General features: G+C 37.0%; 2 protein-coding genes across 3 annotated transcripts in view; both read right to left on the reverse strand.

The window, feature by feature from the left end:
* Positions 1–3,544: 3,544 nt before the first annotated feature.
* wdr93 (WD repeat domain 93) lies at positions 3,545–13,077 on the reverse strand. 2 transcript variants are annotated; one of them, XM_042412829.1, is made up of 16 exons: positions 12,971–13,077; positions 10,695–10,806; positions 10,203–10,404; positions 9,865–9,929; positions 9,477–9,555; positions 9,277–9,362; positions 9,053–9,131; positions 8,768–8,912; positions 8,606–8,670; positions 8,236–8,322; positions 7,949–8,080; positions 6,602–6,809; positions 6,405–6,465; positions 6,135–6,291; positions 5,731–5,914; positions 3,545–5,600 (listed from the first exon to the last, which is right to left on the reverse strand). In XM_042412829.1, exons 2-16 carry the CDS (start codon positions 10,803–10,805, stop codon positions 5,504–5,506), a joined length of 1,758 nt encoding a protein of 585 aa, XP_042268763.1. In that variant the 5' UTR covers position 10,806; positions 12,971–13,077; the 3' UTR covers positions 3,545–5,503. The 2 variants fall into 2 exon arrangements, with proteins under 2 accessions (XP_042268763.1, XP_042268677.1); XM_042412743.1 differs by having other exon boundaries at positions 8,236–8,325.
* Positions 13,078–14,181: 1,104 nt separating this feature from the next.
* The window catches only part of LOC121900500 (RNA polymerase II elongation factor ELL2-like), a 33,216-nt gene continuing 23,989 nt past the window's right edge, over positions 14,182–23,408 (reverse strand). Inside the window, exons 6-12 of the mRNA XM_042416910.1 lie at positions 22,608–22,732; positions 21,656–21,770; positions 20,758–21,244; positions 20,121–20,172; positions 19,360–19,531; positions 19,160–19,204; positions 14,182–17,837 (exon numbers count right to left, since the gene is read on the reverse strand). Coding sequence (XP_042272844.1) covers positions 17,727–17,837; positions 19,160–19,204; positions 19,360–19,531; positions 20,121–20,172; positions 20,758–21,244; positions 21,656–21,770; positions 22,608–22,732 — 1,107 coding nt within the window. The 3' untranslated portion in view covers positions 14,182–17,726. The remainder of the gene's footprint in view (positions 17,838–19,159; positions 19,205–19,359; positions 19,532–20,120; positions 20,173–20,757; positions 21,245–21,655; positions 21,771–22,607; positions 22,733–23,408) is intronic.

A 23,408-nucleotide genomic window follows, 5' to 3' on the forward strand; every position in this document is an offset into this window, starting at 1 on the left:
AGAATTTCAATAAAAATCAGCCAACAGACACACGGAAATGGTCCTGATTTTAAATATGATCATAGACAAACTATTTCCAATTAATTCGAACTAATGATTATTCTTATTACCGTTAGTCAATCAATTATTAATGGTTTGGTCTATAAATAACTAAAAGTCCAAAATCTCAAAGATATTCGATTACTATCATAGAGGACTTAGAAAATAGAGAAAACAGATATAATATTCACACTTGAGAGGCAAAAAGGGGATTTTTCAATTTTTGCTTAGTGATTAATTGATTGTCAAAATTGTTGCTGATTTATTTTCTGTCAGTCAACTAATGAGGAGATGACAAGATTGATTTCACTCATGTATTCTCATGTATGTACAGTAAATATGAAGCTTTATATTTACAGTACAAGCAGGAGAGTGGTGTAGGTCTTCCCATCAAACTCTTGGCAAGTGAAATTTCCCAAAATGTTTAAAGTAAACTAAAAAAAAACAACTAGAACTATTACCTTAATCAACTTTATTATATTGTTTTAGTACGTCTTAATCTTTATGTTACAAAAAAGCTCAAAGTTTAACTGTTCAACACTTGAAAGCTCCAAAAGTTAGTAAATAGACAATTGAGTTTACATTATTTTCCTACATATGTTGTACAAAAAATTCAAGAATGAACTTCCATACTCAAATGATTAGACTTTCATTTGGCTTTACATGGTATAAAGAATCAGAAAAGCAAATCCCTGCCACTGTCATTTATGCTCATTTATTCATGTTTTGTTTGTATCTTTTGCCAATGAAAAGCTGTTTATCTCAGGAAGATAAATAAATGAGACTAATATTACAGCAAATTGGACGTCTCTGGGGAAAGGGAAACATGTAATGTGATTTTTAAGCTGAAAGTGATGAGCATAGTTTTATTTCATCCTGCTGAAAAAGAAAATGCTGATGATGCAACAATGTCACAAGTAACTCACTAAAGAACATAAATACACAAAATGCTGAAAACAAATGAACAACAGCGCAAACAGTGATGAGGATTAATGAAAGCCTCTGCCTCCCTGTAGGTGCTTAGCTTGATTTAAGAGGCCATTGCTGTCTTGTTTTTTCTGACTGATTCTTTTTTCGGGACAAAAGTGATATTGACAGTAACACCTGCCAAGCTCTTTGAAAAGAGCACCTGCACTTTCATTACTCTCTAATGACATGTGGCTCTATGGCAACAACCCCCAGTCAAGCTTTTCAGATATTCAAATGAGGTTTTCAAGCAAAAAGTAAAATCAGTATCAGTTCCCTTTCATAGAGACACCGCAGTATGACCTGATACATTCTGGTCTTAAACCAGTTTAAGGGAGCAAATCAGAAATAATTCTACAGCCCTACATTGCTGATTGGCTATAGACGAGCAATATGTGCTCTGATAGATAGAGGGATCTTCTGACTCTGTGAGCCCATCTCACCTATTTATTATCTAATTTGCTGTTAGCCTGGTACTCAATAAGTATGGACATTATTTAGAAGCTGATTATGCACCCTTGTGTTCGAATGCATCAGCGTGCTAGAGTTGGACTAAATCTTTTTTTCTGTTTTTCTGTTTTAACACAAAGAACCACCTAAACCAGTGGTTCTCAAACTTTTTTTGAGAACCCATCTGATAAGTGTCATTGTGTTATTTATGGATGGAATTAGAGTGAAAATAAATTATTCCCCTTTTTGCTGGGGACCCCCTTGAACCCCCTCAAGGACCCCTGAGGGTCACGGACCCCACTTTGAGAACCACTAGCTTAAACTATACTGAAACCTTCACAGTACAGACAATCAAAGTCCCTAAATTGGTATTTTTGGTTTAAGATTGCATGACAGAATATAACATTTTAATTTCAAAGACATTTATAACATGCACTTTAAGCTAAATTTCTGAACCATGTCCTTTCGTTTTTTGTGTGTTCTGACATTAATGTTTGACATATGAAACATTCAAGGAACCCTAACCCAAAGGCGACAAAATGCCAACGTACCATGTCTGAGTTTGGCTGACTCATAATCAACATGATATACAGCCATCCATTTAAAATACATATTAGAGATTTGTCTTCTGGCTCCACACTTATGAAAATGTTTCCTAATTCACAATAAAAGAGATACAAAATCAGTCTCTTATCTGTGGTAAGACAGTTTCAGAAGCAATCCCATGTTATTTAGAAAACCTCGTTGAAAATCATATTATGTTGTAAGTGAGCGCCAAGACTACATTCTGGTCTTAAACCAGTCTAAGGGAGTCAATCAGAAATAATTCTACAGTTGTACACTGCTGATTGGCTATAGATGAGCAATATGTGCTCTGACAGATGAGGGTCTTTAGTAGGGGTGTGCCCGAATACAAATACATTATTTGTGTTTTATACGAATATTTGTTTAATACAAATATTTAAAAAAAAAAATTTTGGGGGGGAAGAAAAAAAAATCGTCAAATACCAGTTCACAGGTCGGTTACATCGTTATCTCAGTCTCTCTCCTCTGCTCCACTGTTACATCTATCAGGGGTAAGTCCAAAGGGACTTCCCCTTCTCCTTTCCACAAAGTTAGGTTGTAAAAAATTGGCAATAAATGAAAAGTGCAAAACAAGAATCACCACTGGAGTTTCTCTACATGTTACATGGTGTGCTGCCTCTGTGTTATGGGTGTATAAATGGGTAGAGGTCTGTCTGCAATGAGTCGATGAGTAAAATTTTAGCTCAGTAGTCAGCGCAGTCGTCTATGATCTGGGAGAATCCAGTTTGAGACCTGGTGTGGGGACCTCCTTCGTAAGGTATTTTATTCACGAACACTTATTGGAACATTTTAATTTTCTAAAATTAAAAGTGTAATAAATACAAAAACAGGATTTTTAAGCCTCTTTCCACTTTTATTCGAATACAAATACATATACAAATAATTTTGCTGCCTCAACAAATACAGATTCAAATACAAATACTGGGCTCTCTGCACATCCCTGGTCTTTAGACTGTGTGAGCTCATCTCACCTATTTCCATGTAATTTGCTGTTAGCCTACTACTCAATAAGTATGGACATTATTTAGAAGATGATTATGCTCCCTTGTGTTCAAATGCGTCAGCTTGCCAGACACAAAATTGGAGCACATACACGTCCACTAATGGATACGTGTAATGAATATGTTAGGGACTGATGTTTGAAAAGCATCGTGGATCGATAAAACCTGAAAACATAGTTTCTGTGTTGTTCTGCCCTATTGAAAGAAATTTCCTTTAAAACTGAAACTTAATTATTCTTTTCTTTTCATTTTACATATTGGGATAAATTTCCATTAAAGGACCAGTGTGTAGAATTTAGTGGCATCTAGTGGTGAGGTTGCAGATTGGAACCAAATGAATGAATGTATACCCCTGCCTTTCCAAGCATATAGGAGAACCTAAAGGGGGCCACAAAACTCGCAAAAAACATGAAAGGCCCTCTCTAGAGCCAGTGTTTAGTTTGTGTGTTGTGGGCTCCTGTAGAAACATGGTGGTACAACATGGCGGCCTCTGTGGATGAGAATCTGCTCCCTATGTAGATATAAAGGGCTCATTCTAAGGTAAAGAAAACACAAAGATTCTTATTTTCAGGTGATTTACACTAATTAGAAAACATACTTGATGAATATTATATTCCATTTCTGCCAAGTCTGTTCCACTAGATGCCACTAAATCTTACACACTGCACCTTTAAATTTAAAATTGTACCCACAGCTATTATGTACACAAGACCAAATCTATTTTTCTGTTTTAATACAGAGAACCACCTAAACTATACCTAAACCTTCACAGCACAGACAGTCAAGGTCCCTAAATTGGTATTTTTGTTTTATGATTGCATGACAGAATATAAAATTTTAATTTCAAAGACATTTATAACATGCTCTTTAACCTAAATTCCTGAACCATGTCCTTTCGTTTTTTGTGTACTCTGACATTAATGTTTGACATATGAAACAGTCAAGGATCCCAAAAGCAACAAAATGCCAATGTACCATGTCTGAGTTTGGCCGACTCATAATCAACGTGAATACACTCATCCATTTAAAAAACATATTAGAGATTTGCCTTCTGGCTCCACACTTATGAAAATGTTACCTAATTCAAAACAAAAAAGATACAAAATCAGTCTCTTATCTGTGGTAAGACAGTTTCAGAAGCAATCCTTCAAATATATGTTTATTTAGAAAACCTCACTGAAAATTAGATTATGTTGGTAAGGTTATTACCATATTTGGAGCTGAGAGATGATATTAAACAAGGGCTTACTAACGGTCTTGTATGTGACGTCTATTTACTGGCAGACACAGTGAGTATTGATAAGTATTGATTTAAGATATTTTTTATGAACACAGTCACGTCACCGTTCATTCAGTTGCTGCAGAGTTTACAAATTGCTCCAAACCCAACAGACCCTTTAATCTTAGACGTTTTTGTGTTTGCTTATATTTAGCCATGCGTCTTTTTCACTGCCTTCTCTGGTGTGGTGCATTGTGTAACAAGCTCCACTGACTTGAATGATTATGGTTAGATATTGTCATTGTTACAGTAACAACTGCATTTCCACACTGCCCTTATTATTTAAAGCCCTGGAGTAAAAAAACATCACACACATAAAAAAAAGAAAAAAAAAGAGAAAGGTTTCTGAGTTTAACACAGAGACTGTCATATCAGTAGGCATCTCCTTATTGCTGTGACTAAATTCTGCTGTTTTGATACTTTTGCTCAAATATTCTTCTCAATTATCAATTATTTTGAAGACTGGGTGGTGGTCACTGACACTTAAATCATATCTGGCTGTTAAGAGAATCTTCTTTTGATTATCAGTGCCTTTTTTGTTGCAGTGCATCTGAAATACACAGTGCTGACATGCACTGATGCCTCTTGTGGTTCCCATTTATATTTTTTACATTTGCAATTCCCAGTGATAATGTTATTTTTAATTAATTGCTTATATGATATATGAAACACACACTATATATATGAATATACTAGCATCCATACATCCTATGTTTGAGAAATGTAATGTCCATACTGTATGATAGACAGTCCAACAGAAATGAAGAATGAAGAATAAGCTAACATCAGTCACTAGACTGAATGCTACTCAAAACACTATATCATAAATAGTTTATTGGAAACAAATTTATCTACCTTAAGTTCAATTTTAAGAACAGGAAAGTCTTTCTTCAGAAGACAAAGTAATTTCAAGCCAGAATTTTCAGATTCATTTTTTTCATTATGTTTCATACATTTCTTGTAGAAAAAGAAAAAGACAGCTATAGTAGTATAACTATAGAATAATTATATATATATATATGCATAATGCAGAATGGAGAACAGTGCAGCAATGGTGGTGGCATTTGAAGAAACTTAGGAATTAAAGTACATACACGCAGCCTCTTAGATGTTATATAACGTTACAATATCATTACAATACTATAGTAACTCTGTGTAAAAGGTTGCAGTTTGTTGCAGTTCTTCAAGAACCATGTGTCTGTTGTACCATCACTGTTGTTTCCTGTAGTTTCTTCCATGTCTGCATTATAGCTTTGTTCCTTTCATCCACGGACAGCGCTCTTCACGTGAAAACATAAGAAACACAGTTCATGGGACTACAGGTTACACACAACTATCATCTGACTCATCTCAGTTATATGTAATCTTCAATAACGACTGGAGATTTCATATTCAGATGAGAATACAAACCTTTGCTGAAGGTAGAGATTGCAGGCTTCCTCTAGAGTGTCAAAGTTGAATGCTTTTTGTTGCTGTGGAGAGTCTGGAAGTGAAACTGTAAACTGCTTAATGATGTCAGACTTTCCAAATTGGAAGATGAAAAGCTGACTCTGGCAGTCTCCTTTAGAAGCACTGCAGCTGGGGTCCTGGTCACCTGGGTGAAACACGCAAGGTCTTAGTTACGGCATTTGTTCGACTTCATGAAACCTTGTTTGTACAGCTGTTGTACTCACATATCCACTTTAAACTTACTGAATGTCAAACACTTCAAGACCATCACTGGTGATTCACTAATCAATACTTATTCTCCTGAAGCTGCTGCATGCTATGCTTTAATGAAAAACTAAAAAATATATATTTGTCTTTGGGTTTACCTCGTATGAACAGAGTCTGCTGTTTGGCGTTCAGAGCATAAACTGGATGGCAGGGAGTAGCCAGCAGATGACTTGCGGGAGGAATCAAGAAGCACACAGTGGCTTTGTTGATGATATCTTGTAGGAACATTTTTCCATTTCTTTGCACCACAAGTGACTGGTCAATCAGCAAGAAAAATAAGACAGCAGGACCAGAAGAGATTAAAAATGGATTAGATATTATAACAATTCCTTTTGTATTCTTTTTATCAACAATTTCAGTGTTCCTACCAAACCCTGCAGGAACGGCACTGATGCAGTGATAGTTGGCAGATCCCCACTGTCTTTTGGCCTGTAGAGATATAGGAAATCATGCTTGAACATGCTTTGTCTGATACATCATATTTTGAGTAATATCACATGGAACTCTGACGAGAAAAAGTTAGATGCATAGATTAAATAGAGAAATACTCTAAAACTTAGGCAACCTTTCAGTGAGCTGCATAGTGCAGGATTCTGTTCCTCGTCCCATACTAATTGTATGAATTGCTCCGTTCTTATTAACCACCATAAGATGGATTTTGCCAGTGGCAAAAGTCTGGGAATCATCAGTGGACAGAGGCCAGTAATCTACAAATTGCAGCCTGGAGAAGACGCTGTCTGTTGCTGACACTGAGACAACAGACAATGGAGACCCTGAAGGAAAGACAAAAGAGAGACACAGAAAGAGAATCAAACAGCCCATAACCTTGTTTATATTACAAATCTCTAACAAGCAAAAATGGCTGTTAACTGTTAGCACACACACACACACACACACACACACACACACACACACGCACACACAAAGTCTACGTTTTACTATCCACAAACTGATTCAGCCTCATTATCGCTTTTCAGCTGAGTTTCTCTCAGGGAAATCCTAAATATATCTCACAACTAACTGAGATGAGGAGCTCGGCAGAATTCACTGGATCGTGCTTTAATGTGCACAGCTGTGTGTGTGTATGTGTGTGTGTGTGTGTATGTGTGTGTGTGTGTGTGTGTGTGTGTGTGTATGTGTGTGTGTGTGTGTGAGCGGGTTATTTAACCACACAGCCACTCTTTTTTGTTTGTATTTGTTGCCAGAGAGAGTGGTGAAGTAAATAATTGTGTAATTCATGGCATCTTGGTGGATTCAGGTGTGTGTGAATGTATGAGCTATTAAATGCTGTTTCTCTTATTATGCAGTAATGGAAAAAAACTGATTTGGAGGGTAATGATTTTAATCTCTGTGTGACATCTTAATAGTGACATTTTAACTTTGAATTTTTGCTCCTACACAATGTTTATTTTCACTTAAGCTCCTTCAGAACGGCCCTTTCCAATCTATATTGTACTGGATAGTACACTGTAGTGTATTGGACTGCTGATACAGATTAACACCTATTGTGCCAAACAAAAGGTGTGGAGACAGTAAAATAGAGGTCAAACAGTATGCCTTTAAATGTCTTTCAATATGGCTTAACCAAACCCTGCTGGCATTGTTGATCTTACTTTGCACGAGATAAACAATCTTGATGAGAATATAAAGTTTATGTACTTAAATGAAGGTAAAAGTGTTAATGTCATACTACTGATGCTGTTGATACAAATGGAACAATGAGGAAGGACTGGAAGTAAAAATATGGAATAAACAGACTCGACTCAGTATATTGTGATGTAGTTTTGATTAAACTACAGTATGTGGAAATGTCCTCAGCATGATAGTGATTAAAATAAGTCAGCTAATTGTTATTAGCAAACTGATACTGATTTGATAAAACGTTAAAGATAGCTGACCAAGATTTGCTCACCAGAATGTCTGTCCCAGACACACACCAAAGCATCACTGAGGCCAAGAGCTATGAAACGGGTGCATCTACTAACAGCAGAGCAGATGATTTCATTTGCATTTGGCCACAAAACATCTGGCAAAGGTTCCACATCTGCTTCAAAAAGAAAACATTTAGTTTTCCTGCTCTCTCCAGTATGAAGACAAAGCACAGAACACAGGAGCTATCAACAGGCTATTGATTTAAAAAGCTAAATATATCAGTAAATTATAAAGTTCCAGTTGTGAGCATATGACCAAATAGCCTACCTGGTTTGTTCCTTGGTGTTTTATGCAGCAAATACTGAAGAAGATTATTGCTGCCACTCCACCACACACAGACAGCAACAGGCGCTCCTGCTGAGAAAAGGTCAGAGATTAAAGATGACATTTAAAGGAGCATGTCCACTCACCACAGAATTTAAAAATGCCTTTATAAGGGATTGAATGAATGTAAAGGATAAAATCTGTACCCTTGTGCCTGTCAATCTGTCAGACACACAGGGTTATTCATGGAAACATAAAGACTATAAGGATCTATTATTCTGGAAACCAGTACTATGCCATTATTTCACATAAACCTTACAATAGAAAATTCACATAGTGGGGAACCCACCGCATCCCCTACTCCATTACAAACCTGACTTTGCTTTATTATCGCCAGGAAACTGACCACAGGACAGAAGAAAGTGCTGAGTGCAATGTCTGAAAAAGAGTCCATGTAATTAATGTGAGACGGCCTCCACTCACATGTCAGCTCAGCTGTGAAATGCTGATTGTATTAGTGTGAACTTTATTGTACCTTGGGCTGTCATTTGTTTCTTTTGTTTTTCCCGCATCTGTATTGAAAGACTGTTCCTCCTCCTGTTGGCGGCTGCTCGTGTGTCCGTCCAGAGCTAAACAGTGCGTCAAAATATCTGTGGTCCGCAACACCTCAAGCGAACTGTCTGGTGTCATTAAAACAGCAGAAACAGAGAGAGAGATATAGAGATACATACACACCATCGCTTTCATTTGTACACACACAAAAAATGTATTTCTGCTCTGTTCAATAACACTATTTTTTGTTTTAAGTAATACATTCTACCTGCTGGAGTTTTGGGAGGCCCGATTTTAGTCGCCACTGCAGCTGGAGACCATTTCACATCTCCAGATAAGTTTGGGTCCTGAGGATAAAAAGAGAAATTTATTTTTTTAATGACACATTTTCAATACTTGCAGATATTCAATTTAAAAGTAATTATATAAGAAGTGTGCAACAAAGTAAGTGCATGTTTAAACTAGCCTACCAATTAAATAACAGTACAATACCTGTTTTTGCGATGCTGCCATCTCTAACTCTTTCAGCCATGCTTCTGAGGGGAAGTGATAGACTTTGAGCCAAACAGCACCGTTACCTGAAAAAAAAAAATCATGTGATTCAGTAGTTGAATTTGCAGTCTTAGCTATAAATTACTTATCAAAATCAAATTATGTAAAGAGCTCAAAAAGAAAGGAAAGACCTCACTTACAGCTGATCGATGCAGCTCCATAATCTCCCCCTTCAGATAGTTCAAATGTCAAGCAAACACTCCTCCTGTTGATATCTTCCTGATATTGAAAGATGTTTTTTTAAATATTTTTCTTCTTTTTTAATAGAATTACATACATACAGAAAATGACACTATTACACAATAAAATATGTGATATTTTTCAAAACAATAGCAAAAAAAAGCAAAAAAACAACTGGATTTCTCCTTAGCCTGTAAGGAAAATGATCAACAACACATAAAAACTCAAGTAAAAACTTTTGTACTTTTGATTTTTGTATGAATTAATGTTTTACAGATTTGGTGTGTACTAACTAAATACGAGAGGGCATATCTCATGAGATGGTAGATATAAAGTGACAATACTCACCATGATGTTAATAACACTGAGGAGGTGAATAGCTTCAGAGTGATATGCAAAGACTCTGGCAACACCTGAGGTCGAAAACAACAGCAGCTCATGTCAGTATGACAACAATTTTCTAAACAAGGAAACTTCTTCTCTTTATGGAAACCTCTTGGGGTATTCCCAATTTCAACCGGTCTTTCCTCCGATTGACAGGTGTTTTCTCAGTTCATGATTTCAGGATAAAGCCAGGGCATTTCAATTGTACAAATGAATGTCAGTCTGTATTTGTTAACTCATTAAAGAGACACAAGTTTTATGCAGGAGAAAGATGATAAACAGATAAGAAGCATACTACTCACCCATATCATCAACGCTGCCAAGCAGGTAGGCCGTCTCAGCCATGCTGGTCATTTGAACTGATGTCATTTCAAGGTTGTCCTGCAGCCACTCTGCCACACACATCAGAGAAGACACACACCAAACAGACAAACCCCCGACGTGACCCAGACTGAGGTATCTGCCATCCTCTGAACACGCCAGACAGTTGGTGCTCTCTGGAAGCTGAAGGATAAGTGACAATAGTCAAACATAATACCCAGAAATCCTTTGGGAGATACTGATCTTCTTCCACAAATAAACTTGACTGGAGTTGATGTTTTTTTGTTGAAGCAAGTTATTGAGTCACAAAGGACTGACATTCTTAACTCAAAACTGGGTGCAGACATACTGCTATTCATAATAATTAACAGTATACTAACTGTTTTGCTGGACGGTTTGTCAAATCTCAAACATTTAATATCTCTGACATGCACTCACTTCCTCAAAGAGCCTAATAATTTTAAACACTGTACCTGAGTTGCACTGGATAGCTCCAGAGTAGGTGTTTTCTTTCTGGATTTCTCTGCTCTGCAAGCGGCTTCCATTCCTGAGTCTGTTGTATCTTTTCTGGTGTACGTGGACATCCTACGATAAAAAATATATAAATATGATAATTATACAAAGCAGGTTGTTTCCTTTGACTTACTGAATTTGATGCAACACCACAGTAGCTGGGCATGAAGACAGGTAGGAGGACGGGCAGTTTAACATGGTGAGTTGTCATAAATACTGTCTTCACTGTCATGTTGCTGTCTTCCTCTTCATGTATGTTAATGGTGTGGACAAACTTTAAGGAACATTTTTCAATATACTGCACTCCAGTACACCACTACGACCTCAAAAATAAACATGAAGTAGAATTATCAACTTTCTGACAATGTAAACAAAAACTGAAAATATATAAGCTTCATAAAATGACGGAGCTGTTATATTTGATTGCATTAGATTGCACAGGTGTTCCTAATAAAGTGCTCGGTGAGTGTGTATGCAGCAGTGGAGCACTTTTATTTTATTTAACCAAAGGATCAGCACCAAATGGTAAAAAATACTCCATAAAAAGTTAACATCCTGCATTCATAATATTAATTATTAAATCTATTATATTTTTATAACTACTCTCTGTTCGCCTTTAGTTTTGATTATCTTGGTCGTGTGCTTATTTCTTGTCTATGTCTATATTTTATCCTATATGTGAAGCACTTTGTAACTGTGTTTTAAAGAGTGCTATATAAATAAAGTTATTATCATTATTATTATTATACTTAGCAAAAGGGCAAAGTGTATAAAAAGTACACATTATGCAGAATGACCCCTTTCAGAGTGTTATATTACATATTGAAGTGTTATTACTGATGCATTAAACCTTTCATGCATAGTGGTCACTACAGTGGACAGCTATTCAAAAGCCATTTTCTTATATATGCATGAGTTTCGATGGCATAGTTGCACATCAGCCACCACAGTGGATGCTAGTGTGTTACCCCAAACACTGCCATCCATTGGCGAGCCTTTGTAAGTGCAACACAAATTTCTCAAAACCAATGCTGAGGATGCTGAGGATGCTGAGGATGCTGAGGGGGCTGTGGGGGCTGAGGATGCTGAAGGGGCTGAGGATACTGCGGATGCTGAAGATGCTGAGGGGGCTGAGGATGCTGAGGATGCTGAGGGGGCTGAGGGGGCTGAGGATGCTGAAGGGGCTGAGGATACTGAGGATGCTGAAGATGCTGAGGATGCTGAGGATGCTGAGGATGCTGAGGATGCTGAGGGGGCTGAGTGAGCTGAGGATGCTGAGGGGGCTGAGGGGCTGAGTGAGCTGAGGATGCTGAGGGGGCTGAGGGAATGCCCGGCACCACTACAGAATGTCTGGATTAGAAAAGAAGGATCTTCTACATTTCAAGTCATCTGTAGCTCATGTGCTAATAAAGTAAGAAAGAGGGAAGAGGCTGAGGAGTGAGGAACAAGGTTCAACATTTTCCCATTGCATTGTACAGTATTAGAATATGTTAAAATATGTTAAGACATTAGATTAACAGCATTAAAAATAAATATTTAATTATTTTATAGCTTTAACTTAATATATTATTTTATTCATTGGTTTGTTAAATAAAATTTTTTTAATTTGAAAACTCAAACGCATGTTGTCCACCTGAGTGGACACGTGAAAAACTCCTTGAAAAATGGATGTTAAAAAAAAAAAATCTATATCTATATCTATGTATATATTTATATATTTTTTTCATGCCTTAAAGGGTATTAAAAACACTTAGGAAAAAAAATCCTGGTTGTCATAATTCCTGCATGAAAGGTGCATTAACATGTAAGAACAATTTTAATGCTGATAAATAAATGTAGTGGAGTAAAAAGTACAATACGTGCCTGAAGTGTAGAAAATTTTAAGTAGAATGGACATGTTCAAGTAAATTTTACTCAAATACAGTATTTCAGTGAATGTACACTGTATATCGTACAAAATAACTATGAACTCTCATACTGTAAGCCAGTGTTGGCACATTATATTGTTATAAAGCGATTTCATTGGAGAGCTCACTGTTGCTGCAAGGGTGAGTATGTTGACCCCCGGCCTTCTTTCAGTTTGTTAAATGGCAGCTACTCCTATAACGTTACATCTATGGTCAGCTACAATATACACGGTGAACAAGGAGGACAGTAAGGTAAACTCATGTTGAACGTCTAATTGTTAATTACACAAAATATCACGTAGAAATGTCATCATTGTCAGAAGTCTTACCTGAATTTGGCCAAAGTTTACGACGGTCTCACCATGGATGTATTATATCGTGCTGGGAGTTTCATGGTCGTCATGACAACAGTGGGTGGCGCTGGTTACAAACTGCGTTATTTTTTCCCCACCCGCATTCTGTGAAGACCCGCCCTACTCTGCCTCTGATTGGCTCTGACTCTGATATTCTTACCCTTAACCAATCATCTCACTCCTCATGCCTGTCCCTAACCAACCCACAAAGGTAACGAGTACAAGCCAATCAGAGGTAGAGGAGGGCGGGTCTTCGCAGAATGCCGGTGGAGGTCATTTGTGCAACAAGTAGACCGACTCAACTAAGGTTTAAATTAGCTGGCTGGACTTGTCGATAATTCCTGGTCAATACCGTCAATTCTTCATTTGACGGTTATTTTTGAGAGGCGCACGGTGTTAACTTTTCACATCATCGTTTAATGCACTATGGATCAGATACAGTCACGTATAAACAGCTTCCAGTGTCTGTCAAACCCCGCCTGCTTATAGGATCAATATGCGCAATTAGAGGCTGTTTCTCAATTTACAAACCTAGAAATTCAGTACCTGGATTCATTTGGGAGGAACGGTACAAGCGGGGCTTTTAACATAGGCTATATAAATCCACACTAGTTTAATGAAAGCAAACTGTTCATTATTTGCAGCTGATTATATTCAGAACAGAGGCTGGTAAATGCCAAGCCATTAATAAGGACAATTAACTTTTGGGTTGCCAGGTTGTGAAAACCCCCCCTGATGTTGATCATTTTGTATGTAGTGATAATGCAGTTATAAATGTTGGTAATTCATTAGTACATTTGCTGCTTTTTATGCTTTCTAATAGGCATGTCACTTCTTCAGTTATACGAATTTAGTTGTTACAAGGATTTTATTTCAGATTCTCCACAGTTTCCTTTTCAGCACTGTCTTTGAGATGATTAAAGGGCAAAACAAACAAACAAACAAGTGTCCTACGGGAGGATAAAAACCTGCCAGCAATTTATGTAATAAAATATGATTTTTGTTCCTACAACAGCATGTCTGCAGTCTGATAAACCCACACATGGAAAAATAACAAAACATTACTGGGGTGCATAGCTGAACAACATTGTGATTAAAGAAAACACGAATGATGATTATCTCTGTGTGATTACATGCATGGAAAGTTCAAAGAACAAGGTTTACAACAAAAACCCAACCACTTTGAATCGCTTTGATGTTTTTATTCTTTTGAACTTTGCACAACTGGACAGGAGAAAGTTATACATGTGTAAAATGCAGTTCATGATTTATACTCTCCTCTCCGACTCCTCTGTGACTTAGATGAGGCTTTCCCTTCAGCAGGTTTGTAGTACATAAAAAACACCCACTGAGCAGTACACACTGGTGCACCAGTAAAAAAAACAAAAAAACAAAACAAAAAACAAACAAACCTTGTGAACCTTTTGTGATTAAGACTTGCACAGATAAATGAAATTCATTTAATGATCTTGTAAGAAATATTCTGTATTTAAAGACCAGTGATTCCTTCATACGCAATAACCAACAGATATTTATGGTCTTCAAACACTTGACACCATTACACATTTTTCCTCCTGAAACCATCTCATAATTACCACCAGCTGAGTCAGGTGGGTTGTCAATAACAATATCAGTGGCAGTATAAACCACAGTGGTATTCCTATTGAGAAATGCCTGACCATATGCCTAAATGATGATTTTAAAATAACGTACCAGAAGGATTACAAATGCAACTGAGGAGTAAGTCTGTCATCATAGCCAATCAAACTGTGCACGAAACATTTTTAACTCAAGAATATTTCCTCCAGAGAGTAATATTTAAATGTGTCTGAAAGTCACTGTTGGCATTAATTTGAACAGTGAAATGGCTAAGAAAGTTGTAAAATGTAACAGCTAACAGTAATATAAGGCAGAAAACAGAGTGTGTGGATAATGACTTGTACTGTAGTTGATATTGGCAGTTTGATTTTTTTGTTCTATAAAAGTTCATATTCTTAAGGCTTCTACGTCACCGACTGTGTGATAACATTCAGTAGAAAGTTTGTAACCATGATGATTAATTACAATTACAATCTGAAGGGAAATTTCACTAGCCTGCTGCCCCTTTTTTCAGAGTGGGTTTAGTGCAAAAAACACCTGAATGGGGACTGATTATTAACTGGAAATTGAAGACTACAAAATCCTCCAGGCTAGTGTTTCCAATACCCAAGTACCACAATGGGTTATTGTGTAGAAAATGTACATTTTTTACCAATATGGCTCCATATTTCCCTGACGACCCAACTATCTATGGCCGACTCTGAAATCATTCACTATACACTATTAAAACCTACAGTTGGGAACTGAAAACTGGTTCCAAATTAGAACCAAATCAAAAATGCCAAGAACGGGTACCCATTAATAATTTTGAATTCAGTTCTGCTCATCGGTTCACAGTAACACTTTATTATTGCAAAGAAAGGCTACATATCTGCAAAGATGTGGCTATCTGCCAGAACCCGTCAACGTAATGCATTAACGCAACTACGTGTTGATTTACTTAGATACAAGCATGCATGGCTAGATCAGATCAGCCAGAGGGACGATTTGTGAAGCCCTTGTGAGATTTGTACGCGTTGTGTTTCTTCATTGTGTGCATAACCCTAACCTTGGCCTCAACCCTAACCCTAACCCTAATTGCACTCACAAGAGCTCGTCCCTCCGGCTGATCCAACCTAGCAGTTACCACAGCCTTTACAGTGACAGCACACTTTGTCATTGAGGGAAAGATGAGACAGAAAGTACTTAAAATAAAAGCATAATGTTCAGTTAAAAAGACTTTGAATGTACGTCTTTTAATGAAACAATAAAAGTCAAAGTAAACGCTCAAAAGAAAAAAGATATTTTTGTTTTCTAAACATTTGATCTCTTTTTTTTCCGTATTGGGGTTGAAACTGGGAATAGATAAGAACCGGAATGGATAAAATTCAAATGATACCCAACTCTATTAAAACCGCCAATTTAGTGTTTTCTCCCATTTTGTAGTGCCACCTGAGTTCTCATGTGAGGATTTATGTATCTAATGATGTGGATAGACTCAAAGTGACCACTATGAGAGCAAATCAACTACTGTACCATCACACTTTGCAGCTTAACCAAGTAGTGTTTGATTCTGCTTTTTTCCCTTTATAGTGAATGAGTGAACAATTTCAGATGCCGCTAACATGTTGGGTGAAGTGGCCCCGTACCTCCCATCTGAGGCCTTTTGTTGCCAATAATATTTAGAGGACTTTAAGGGCAGCCTCAACCCAGTGACACTCCACAACTGTGTCAGGTCAAACAGAGATAAAACATACAATATATTATGTTAGTATCTACTCATAACCTCTCCCACCTTGCTCCGCCAACTGCTTAGACAAACACTTTGATCTAACATGACCTGATGCTTCAAGCTAAGGAGACCAATAACACAGGACAGAGGAAGGTGGCTTAAAATAAATACATCAGTAGTTCTAAGAAAGAAAAAGAGAGAAAGAGATTTCTTTCCAGTGGGTTAAAATACTTGAAACTAGACTTGGTGCCTGATTAATAATGTCATAAACTGTTTTGGGGAGGAAGAATTGTCTTTCCCCAGCAAATTATTGCAACAGCCATGAAGGCTAGACATTTTGGTTCCTTTGACTGTCATTGAAAAGAGTTGTAGTTAATAAATACTTTAGATAAACGTAAGTGCATTTGGGAGACAGCATATACCTCACTGTATTAAGGTATATGCTGAACAGTTTCCAGTTTTTGCTCATTGGATTCAGCTGCTTTCAAACGGTTAGCAAATATTTAAAAAATTCAAATTTAGTGTGCAATATATGAGGACTGCATACAACCAGAAATATCATCATCTGTCTGTCAGTATGTCATGTTGTATATTACTGAGTCCTTAAAATCCTATTTTTGTCAAGGGGTAAGATTATTTCACTTGTTTCCAATTCTTAAAAAAATCAACTTCTTTTAAGATTTTGTTAAAAATCAAGCATCAATATGTCGATGCTAATGCAGCAACTGCTGCAAACTAGTCTTGATAAACTAGATAAATGCCTGAAACATTCAGGAAAACTGCTCTGGGAACGAGTGGCATTATTTCACCCCATTTGCATAATAAGACGTGAAGGTTTTTTGCACTGGGCTGTTTCAACCATGCATCATGAATGAAGCAACTTTGATATGGAATTGAAAAGTACACCCTTTTTTGTGCTGCATATTTCAATCTTTAAACCAATGAAAATGAAAGGGAAACCGTGCCTGGAGCTATGTTTGACTTAACAAGCCAAGTGTCAAGAACAAAGTGAATAAGTTAAAGTCATATTTGCTACCTTTTACATATTTCCAAAGAAATGGCTTACACTGACACTGGTTTTTAACAAAGAAAGACTATTAGGGAAACTGTCTGTCATGGCAATGTGATGAGCACAGATGCTTTCCAGCAACTCGATTAATTTAAAATGATTTCTGACATCAACATTACGTGAAAGAAATGATAACTTCAAAACAAATAGACTTATAAACACCAGAGTGAAATCTGCTCTCGACTTGTAATCATTAGTGTTCACAGCATCTGTCATCAATGGTCCCAGCAGAGGCAGTCTGTGCTGATAGCTGCAGTTTCACCCAAAACCTTTTATATCACTCTCACCTATGTTGTTTATGCTTCCATGTAAAAAAAAATCTGATGTTAACAAGCGAGGAGGGGGAGCCCATGCTACGAAGAAGCCTGAGAGACGTCATAGTCTATGATGAGCTGTTTGATGTAGGACAGTTTCTCATGGAGATATTCGCAGTGTTTCTTTTCTTCCCGGTAACCTGGAAACTTCTGTGGAGAGAAGAGAAAGCATTTTAATAAAAAGTGAACCCCCCCCCCCAAAAAAAAAAACAACACATGGAGCAAAGTGCCAGACAGCAGCCCTTTTAAATCTAAAGACACTGAACATACAGCTTAAAAGGTCTTCACCTTTTTGTACTGCCAAAAACATTTTAAATAGTTTACAGCTGACTTTATAGAAGATATCTCTACAGCTTTCAGATGTGCAACATTATGCACTGCTTCAGCACTATCACAATGACAGTACAGATATTCTGACATCACATGTATTAACACATTATACTAATGAATACACTACACTAATAAATCCAAAAGCTCTCTGAACTTCTTTGCCAGCTGTACGACATGACATGACTTATTCTAGCCAGTTGATGCAAGATTTATCAGAGACAGAAGATCATAATTTTGTAATTATCTTAAATTTAATATGACTGAATGGCTTATTTCTGATTAGTTTGATACTCTTGTCTAGTTTATATTTGACTACTTTCCAAGAAAGCCTTGATCTCTTTAAAGTCCACTTACTGATGCCATGTAGTGTAGATCTAAGGGAATATCGGCAGCAGGTACTTTAATTTTTTTTGTAATGCAATTCACTGACCACAGACAGTTATAAACACTTCAAGTATAGCAAAAAAGAATGAAAATACTTCAAAATGCTTTTTAGTAGTCTCAGAGCAATGTGTTTGGCATTTCAAGCAGCTGATGAGCGATGATTAAAAAGAGTTCTGTTTTCACAGTACTTGGGCTCAGAAGATGATTGGCTCTCTACACAAATGAAGCATATTTGTGGAGAACGCCTATGATTGCCTATAATTATTTATAATTGGGTTCTTGATGCAAATAGCCTTTCCTGTATCACATATTTCAACATTTCTCTCACAATTCATTGCATGTGGATGTTACATATTAAAAGTCATCAAAGTTAAGTTAACTCAAACAATCTATTGACACAAGATATAGATTGTTTACTAGCGGCCAATGTGAGGGGAGGAAGTCGAGGTTTGTCTGGGATGACAGAAGTTCATTCAATTCATTATTGTAATTGAAGTTTTCTATTGTGTATACAGAATAAACACTATTCTAGGGCCAACACCAGTTTCTTATAAGTTATTAGCGCAGTCAAAACTTCAGTATATATCAAGGATGTGCTGAATAAAACTGTAGGTCTCTTTGCATGTATCCCAGTATAGATGTGACATAGAGGTACTCCTTAAAAAGAATTCACATGTGATTACTTTTAGGAGATTTGCCAAAAACATGAGAGGACTCAATAAATTAAATCATTAAATGGTAGCAAATGTTTGACTTACCTTTCGATACTTGTTGTACTTTTCTAATATTTGGTCTTCCATTATCTAAATGGTACAAAACACAAATAAATACTTTGTAAATATTAATTTGACTGCATTCAATAATACCTTTGCATCTACTGCAATTCAGCACTGTGTGACATGTATCTACCCATGTAAGTAGTCAAAACAATTCAAGTCAGATCTAGTTGTGTATCTACCTTGTATTCTTGAGTGCCAGGGGACAAGCTCTTGATCTTGGATCCTAGCTGAACAAACATGTGAGTTATGGTGGCGATCCTGGAGTGGAGGTCTTTGTACTCGTCGTATTCTGCGCAGAAATCGTCCTGGTACCTCTGACGTTGCTCCAAACTTGTGATGGTGTCATATGTGCTACAAGGAGACACACAGACAAACACTTATAGAGTTACATGTGATGATATACCTGTGATGTTATGCTAGCTAATACTACAGACAGTATTCATCTTGAAGAATCTCCCTGATCACATGCAGCTGATTACAGAAGACAAAAAGAAGAAAACTAAAATCTCTTATCCTACTTTCAGTAGCCACTATTTTTTCATCTGCCATAACCTTTTATTATTTCAAGTTCTACAAAAGGCCATTTGTTGTAAACATTTCCTCAAATCCCATTTTATAATTTCCATTTTGTGTAGTACCTCTTCTTTAACACAAGATGGCAGTATGTGGCCACACTGTTCCTGATACTGAGTTACCCAATCGTCACCTCTCTAGACAATTATTTATTGAATCTTTCACTAGAACCATCTACAGATAAATGATAGTGATTAAATAGTAATGGCTGTCTACTAATGTGTAATAAGATTTTTTTTTATCCTTTTTAGAGAAGATAAAAAATGAGCAAAAACAAAATTGGGAGCACACTGTCCTACTGTTTATCCTAAACACACTTTTAAACAGCAAACATATTTTAATGATGGTCAATCATGTTTATACTCACAGCACATAATCTGGCTTCCCTTCAGAGGCCACATCATTTGTGATGTCAGGATCTAAAAAAAAAACATCAGACAAAGAAATTGGCATTAGTGTGACTCAATAAAGACACTTTGACATGATCTGAATGTTTAGCAATAATTTTGTTTTGCTAATAGCCACAGCGTGAGTGTGTGTGTCTGGCCGCCTGCTTCTGTGCAGACTAGCTAAGAGCTTGTGGGTATCAGGAGATGTGTCAGCTTAGAGACCCAATGCACTGCTTGAGCTGTTGTTGAGTCAGTCAGCCACATAACACACTGAGGACTCAAGAGAGTGAGCTTAAGGGAACCAACACAGACATGCTTATGAGATAATACTGTATAAATGCACCAGTGGGGTAACAAATGGTGCTTAGAGAGACCTCACACACAATTACCACTGGCCATCTGTTCAAAGTACGTGTGGTCATTTTGTAGACAAGTATGGAGGAGAAACACAGAAACAACAGTTGAGACACATTATGACAAAAGGGTGTCTTGGAGATGTGAGTGCTGCCATATGACAGATGTAATTGAACAGAAATAGTCCCAGAAATGTGCCACATGGAGTCACGTAAGAGTTTAGCATAAAATTCAATGGTATGTAAAAAAAAAGAGCCTTACTGTCAAGTTTGTCCATGTTCCGCTTGAGATCAGGACTTGTCTCTAACCATTCATTGCCCTGGTTGTCTTTTAACCTTTCTCGCTCCTTGTCTTTGTGCTTTTTAGATTTCTTCTTTCTGTGCTGGCTGTTGGTGAGCTGCTGGTGAGCACAGTCAGACTCACCCTGTGGTGGCTGGTGACTGTTTACTTTGGGTTCTTGCTCCCTGGTCTCTGTCACAGGTGTGTCAGAGGTGCTAGACAGTTTGTGCATTAGAGGAAAGCCATTGTGGCCCCTTGGTAAACCATTTTGGTTCCCTGTATGGTTACTTGTCCTTTGAAACTCAGTCTTTGTGTGGAAACTGGGGTTGAGGGCAGGAGGTGTATTGTCGTGACCTCCTTTATTGTTTAAGAGTCCGTTTACAGCGGGCTGCTGTTGCAGCGTCTGGTCAGCTAATCTTTGTCTCTTAACAGCTATCCTTTCCAGTGAGTCAAAAGGCACGGGGCGTTTCTGGGAAAGGAAGAAGAAAAACATCTAATTATATATCATACGTTAATATTTCAATACAATGACCAACCTGCAATCTAGCTTGTCATCAATGTCAAACCTAACATACAAAATCTATCATTTCAACTGACTTCACCTGTACAATGTAAAAGCCAGCAGATATTGAACACCAACAAGACAAAGACTGGAGATTAGTGGGCAACAATTGTTCAAGTGCAAAATATACTGTATACTGTGTATATACATATAGAAAAGAAATCATAAATATAAGTATAAAAACAGAAGAAGCAATTATCAGCAAATTTTGAAATGTAATAGCATGAGAAATTAATGATTTTTTTCTATATCGCTTAATCCTTCACACGAAACAACCAGGTTAAAACACAGATTAACAAAATCAATATGGCCTCTTACCACAGCAGGGTTCTTTGCTGCGCTGTGATGTAGTGTTGTATCCTCTGAGGTCTTCAGCATCGCTGCGTTTGCTTGAGGATTCCTTGATTGGTTGCTGATGTGTGGCTGTAACTTTCTGTTAAACAGAAAGGAAGAACGAGGGAATTTGAGAATGAGACAAAAATATGTTATTTATTATTATTTAATATGTTAGTTATTAATTTTGACTGGTGTCACTGCAAAGTTACAGAGAATTACAGAAGAACTAATAAAACTAAAAATGCAATGTGGATTCTCGCAGATTCTGTTCCTGTGTGTTGATTAGCACCTGTGCACAGTTGTGTGGGACTGAAAGAAGAAGATGTGGAGGAGGGAAGTAAAATAACAGATAAGAGATGGACTTTAGCCACTGCCTGTCTAAAGTTGTGAAAAACAATTGGACCAGTGAAAAAGAAAGTTCCCATATTACTATATTGTTATTTATTAAAGTTACTAGAAGCCTGTTTTGTCACCACAACATTGATGCCACTCAGTCAAGTCTATTTTATTTATATGCTCTGAAATCACAAAGTTGCCTAAGAGGGCTTTACAGTCAGTACAAGACTGTCTGACAGTCTTAGTATCTCGTTTCAGATAGGAAGAACTCTAACTTTTAATGAGACAAAAAAGGAGAAAGTAGACAATTAGACTAAAGAGTACACAAAAAGTATCAGCGGTAGTAGATTTACTATAAGGAGAACAGAAGTAGTGAGTAAATACAGTACAGAGATATACTGAAAATTAACCACAATACATTAAAGAGTTTCAAGCACCAACCAAAACATTGATAACATATTGAACATACTGAAAATTAAAGTAAACTTGTATGTACAGTAGATGCCAAGTCAAATAAACAGGCTGTATAATGAGGCAGGGCAATGCAATTATTAGTTTGTTTAAACAGCAGAGATTTCATCCTCGTTTGATAACCCACCTGGCCAGCAGCCTGCTGATCAGCTGCCTCTCTTCCTCGCTGTAGCCTGGCCAGTCCCTCCGCACGTGCTTGTAGAAGTCATCCCTCAGCAGGTAGCTGCTGTCTTTGGGATTCACTTTTGCCACCTAAAATACAAGATACTGCATGAGGTAACTCCCATTTAAAAGTCTTTCATTTCTGACTGAATTCACATCAGTAGCTGTCAGCTAACATCTACTCTTAAAGAATCAAAATATTAAAAATCTATTGCTTTGTTCCTTCTTGATGTTGCTCTCAGTGTCTATCAAATTTAAAAATACATACAAGCAATCAAACACAAAGAACAGACAAAACATATTAATTTGAGTGAAAATGTATTGAGGCACAACACCTCATGTTTCATTATATTAATGGGTTGATTTTGATTGTAATCTGTCTTCATTTCTGTTACATACAACTTGGTATTAATTCAACTGATGATGACTTACTTAGAACGTATCATGTAGGTATTTTATCTACTATATCTATATCGATGTGTACGTTTTTATTTTGGTGAACCAGAAAATAAGCACAATAGGGAAAATGTGTTATGTGGCACCTTAGATGTTGTAACTTGCCCACTATGTATGGGCCTGTATAAAGGTTGAAAGTATAGTTATTTTAACTCCAAATATTCAACATGGTATTGAAACACTGGTCAAAATAAGGTAAAAATTTAAAGGGGACCTATTATGCGCATTTCAAGCTCTATTTTTTTTATTCTGGGACTCCACTAGAATAGCTTTGCATGATTCACAGTTCAAAAAGCTGCTTATTTATCTT

This window comes from Thunnus maccoyii, chromosome 1, assembly GCF_910596095.1.
Source record: "Thunnus maccoyii chromosome 1, fThuMac1.1, whole genome shotgun sequence".
In the NCBI taxonomy this organism is placed as follows: Eukaryota; Metazoa; Chordata; class Actinopteri; order Scombriformes; family Scombridae; genus Thunnus; species Thunnus maccoyii.

Bases quoted from the DNA above. Each gene is read 5' to 3' on its own strand.
- wdr93 (XM_042412743.1), bottom strand. From the start codon at position 10,805: ATGTCCACGTACACCAGAAAAGATACAACAGACTCAGGAATGGAAGCC. The intron at 9,930-10,202 runs GTGAGTAGTATG...TTTCGACCTCAG, and splicing joins TGGCAGCGTTGATGATATGG to GTGTTGCCAGAGTCTTTGCA. The intron at 8,081-8,235 runs GTAGGCTATTTG...TTTTTGAAGCAG, and splicing joins AACACCAAGGAACAAACCAG to ATGTGGAACCTTTGCCAGAT.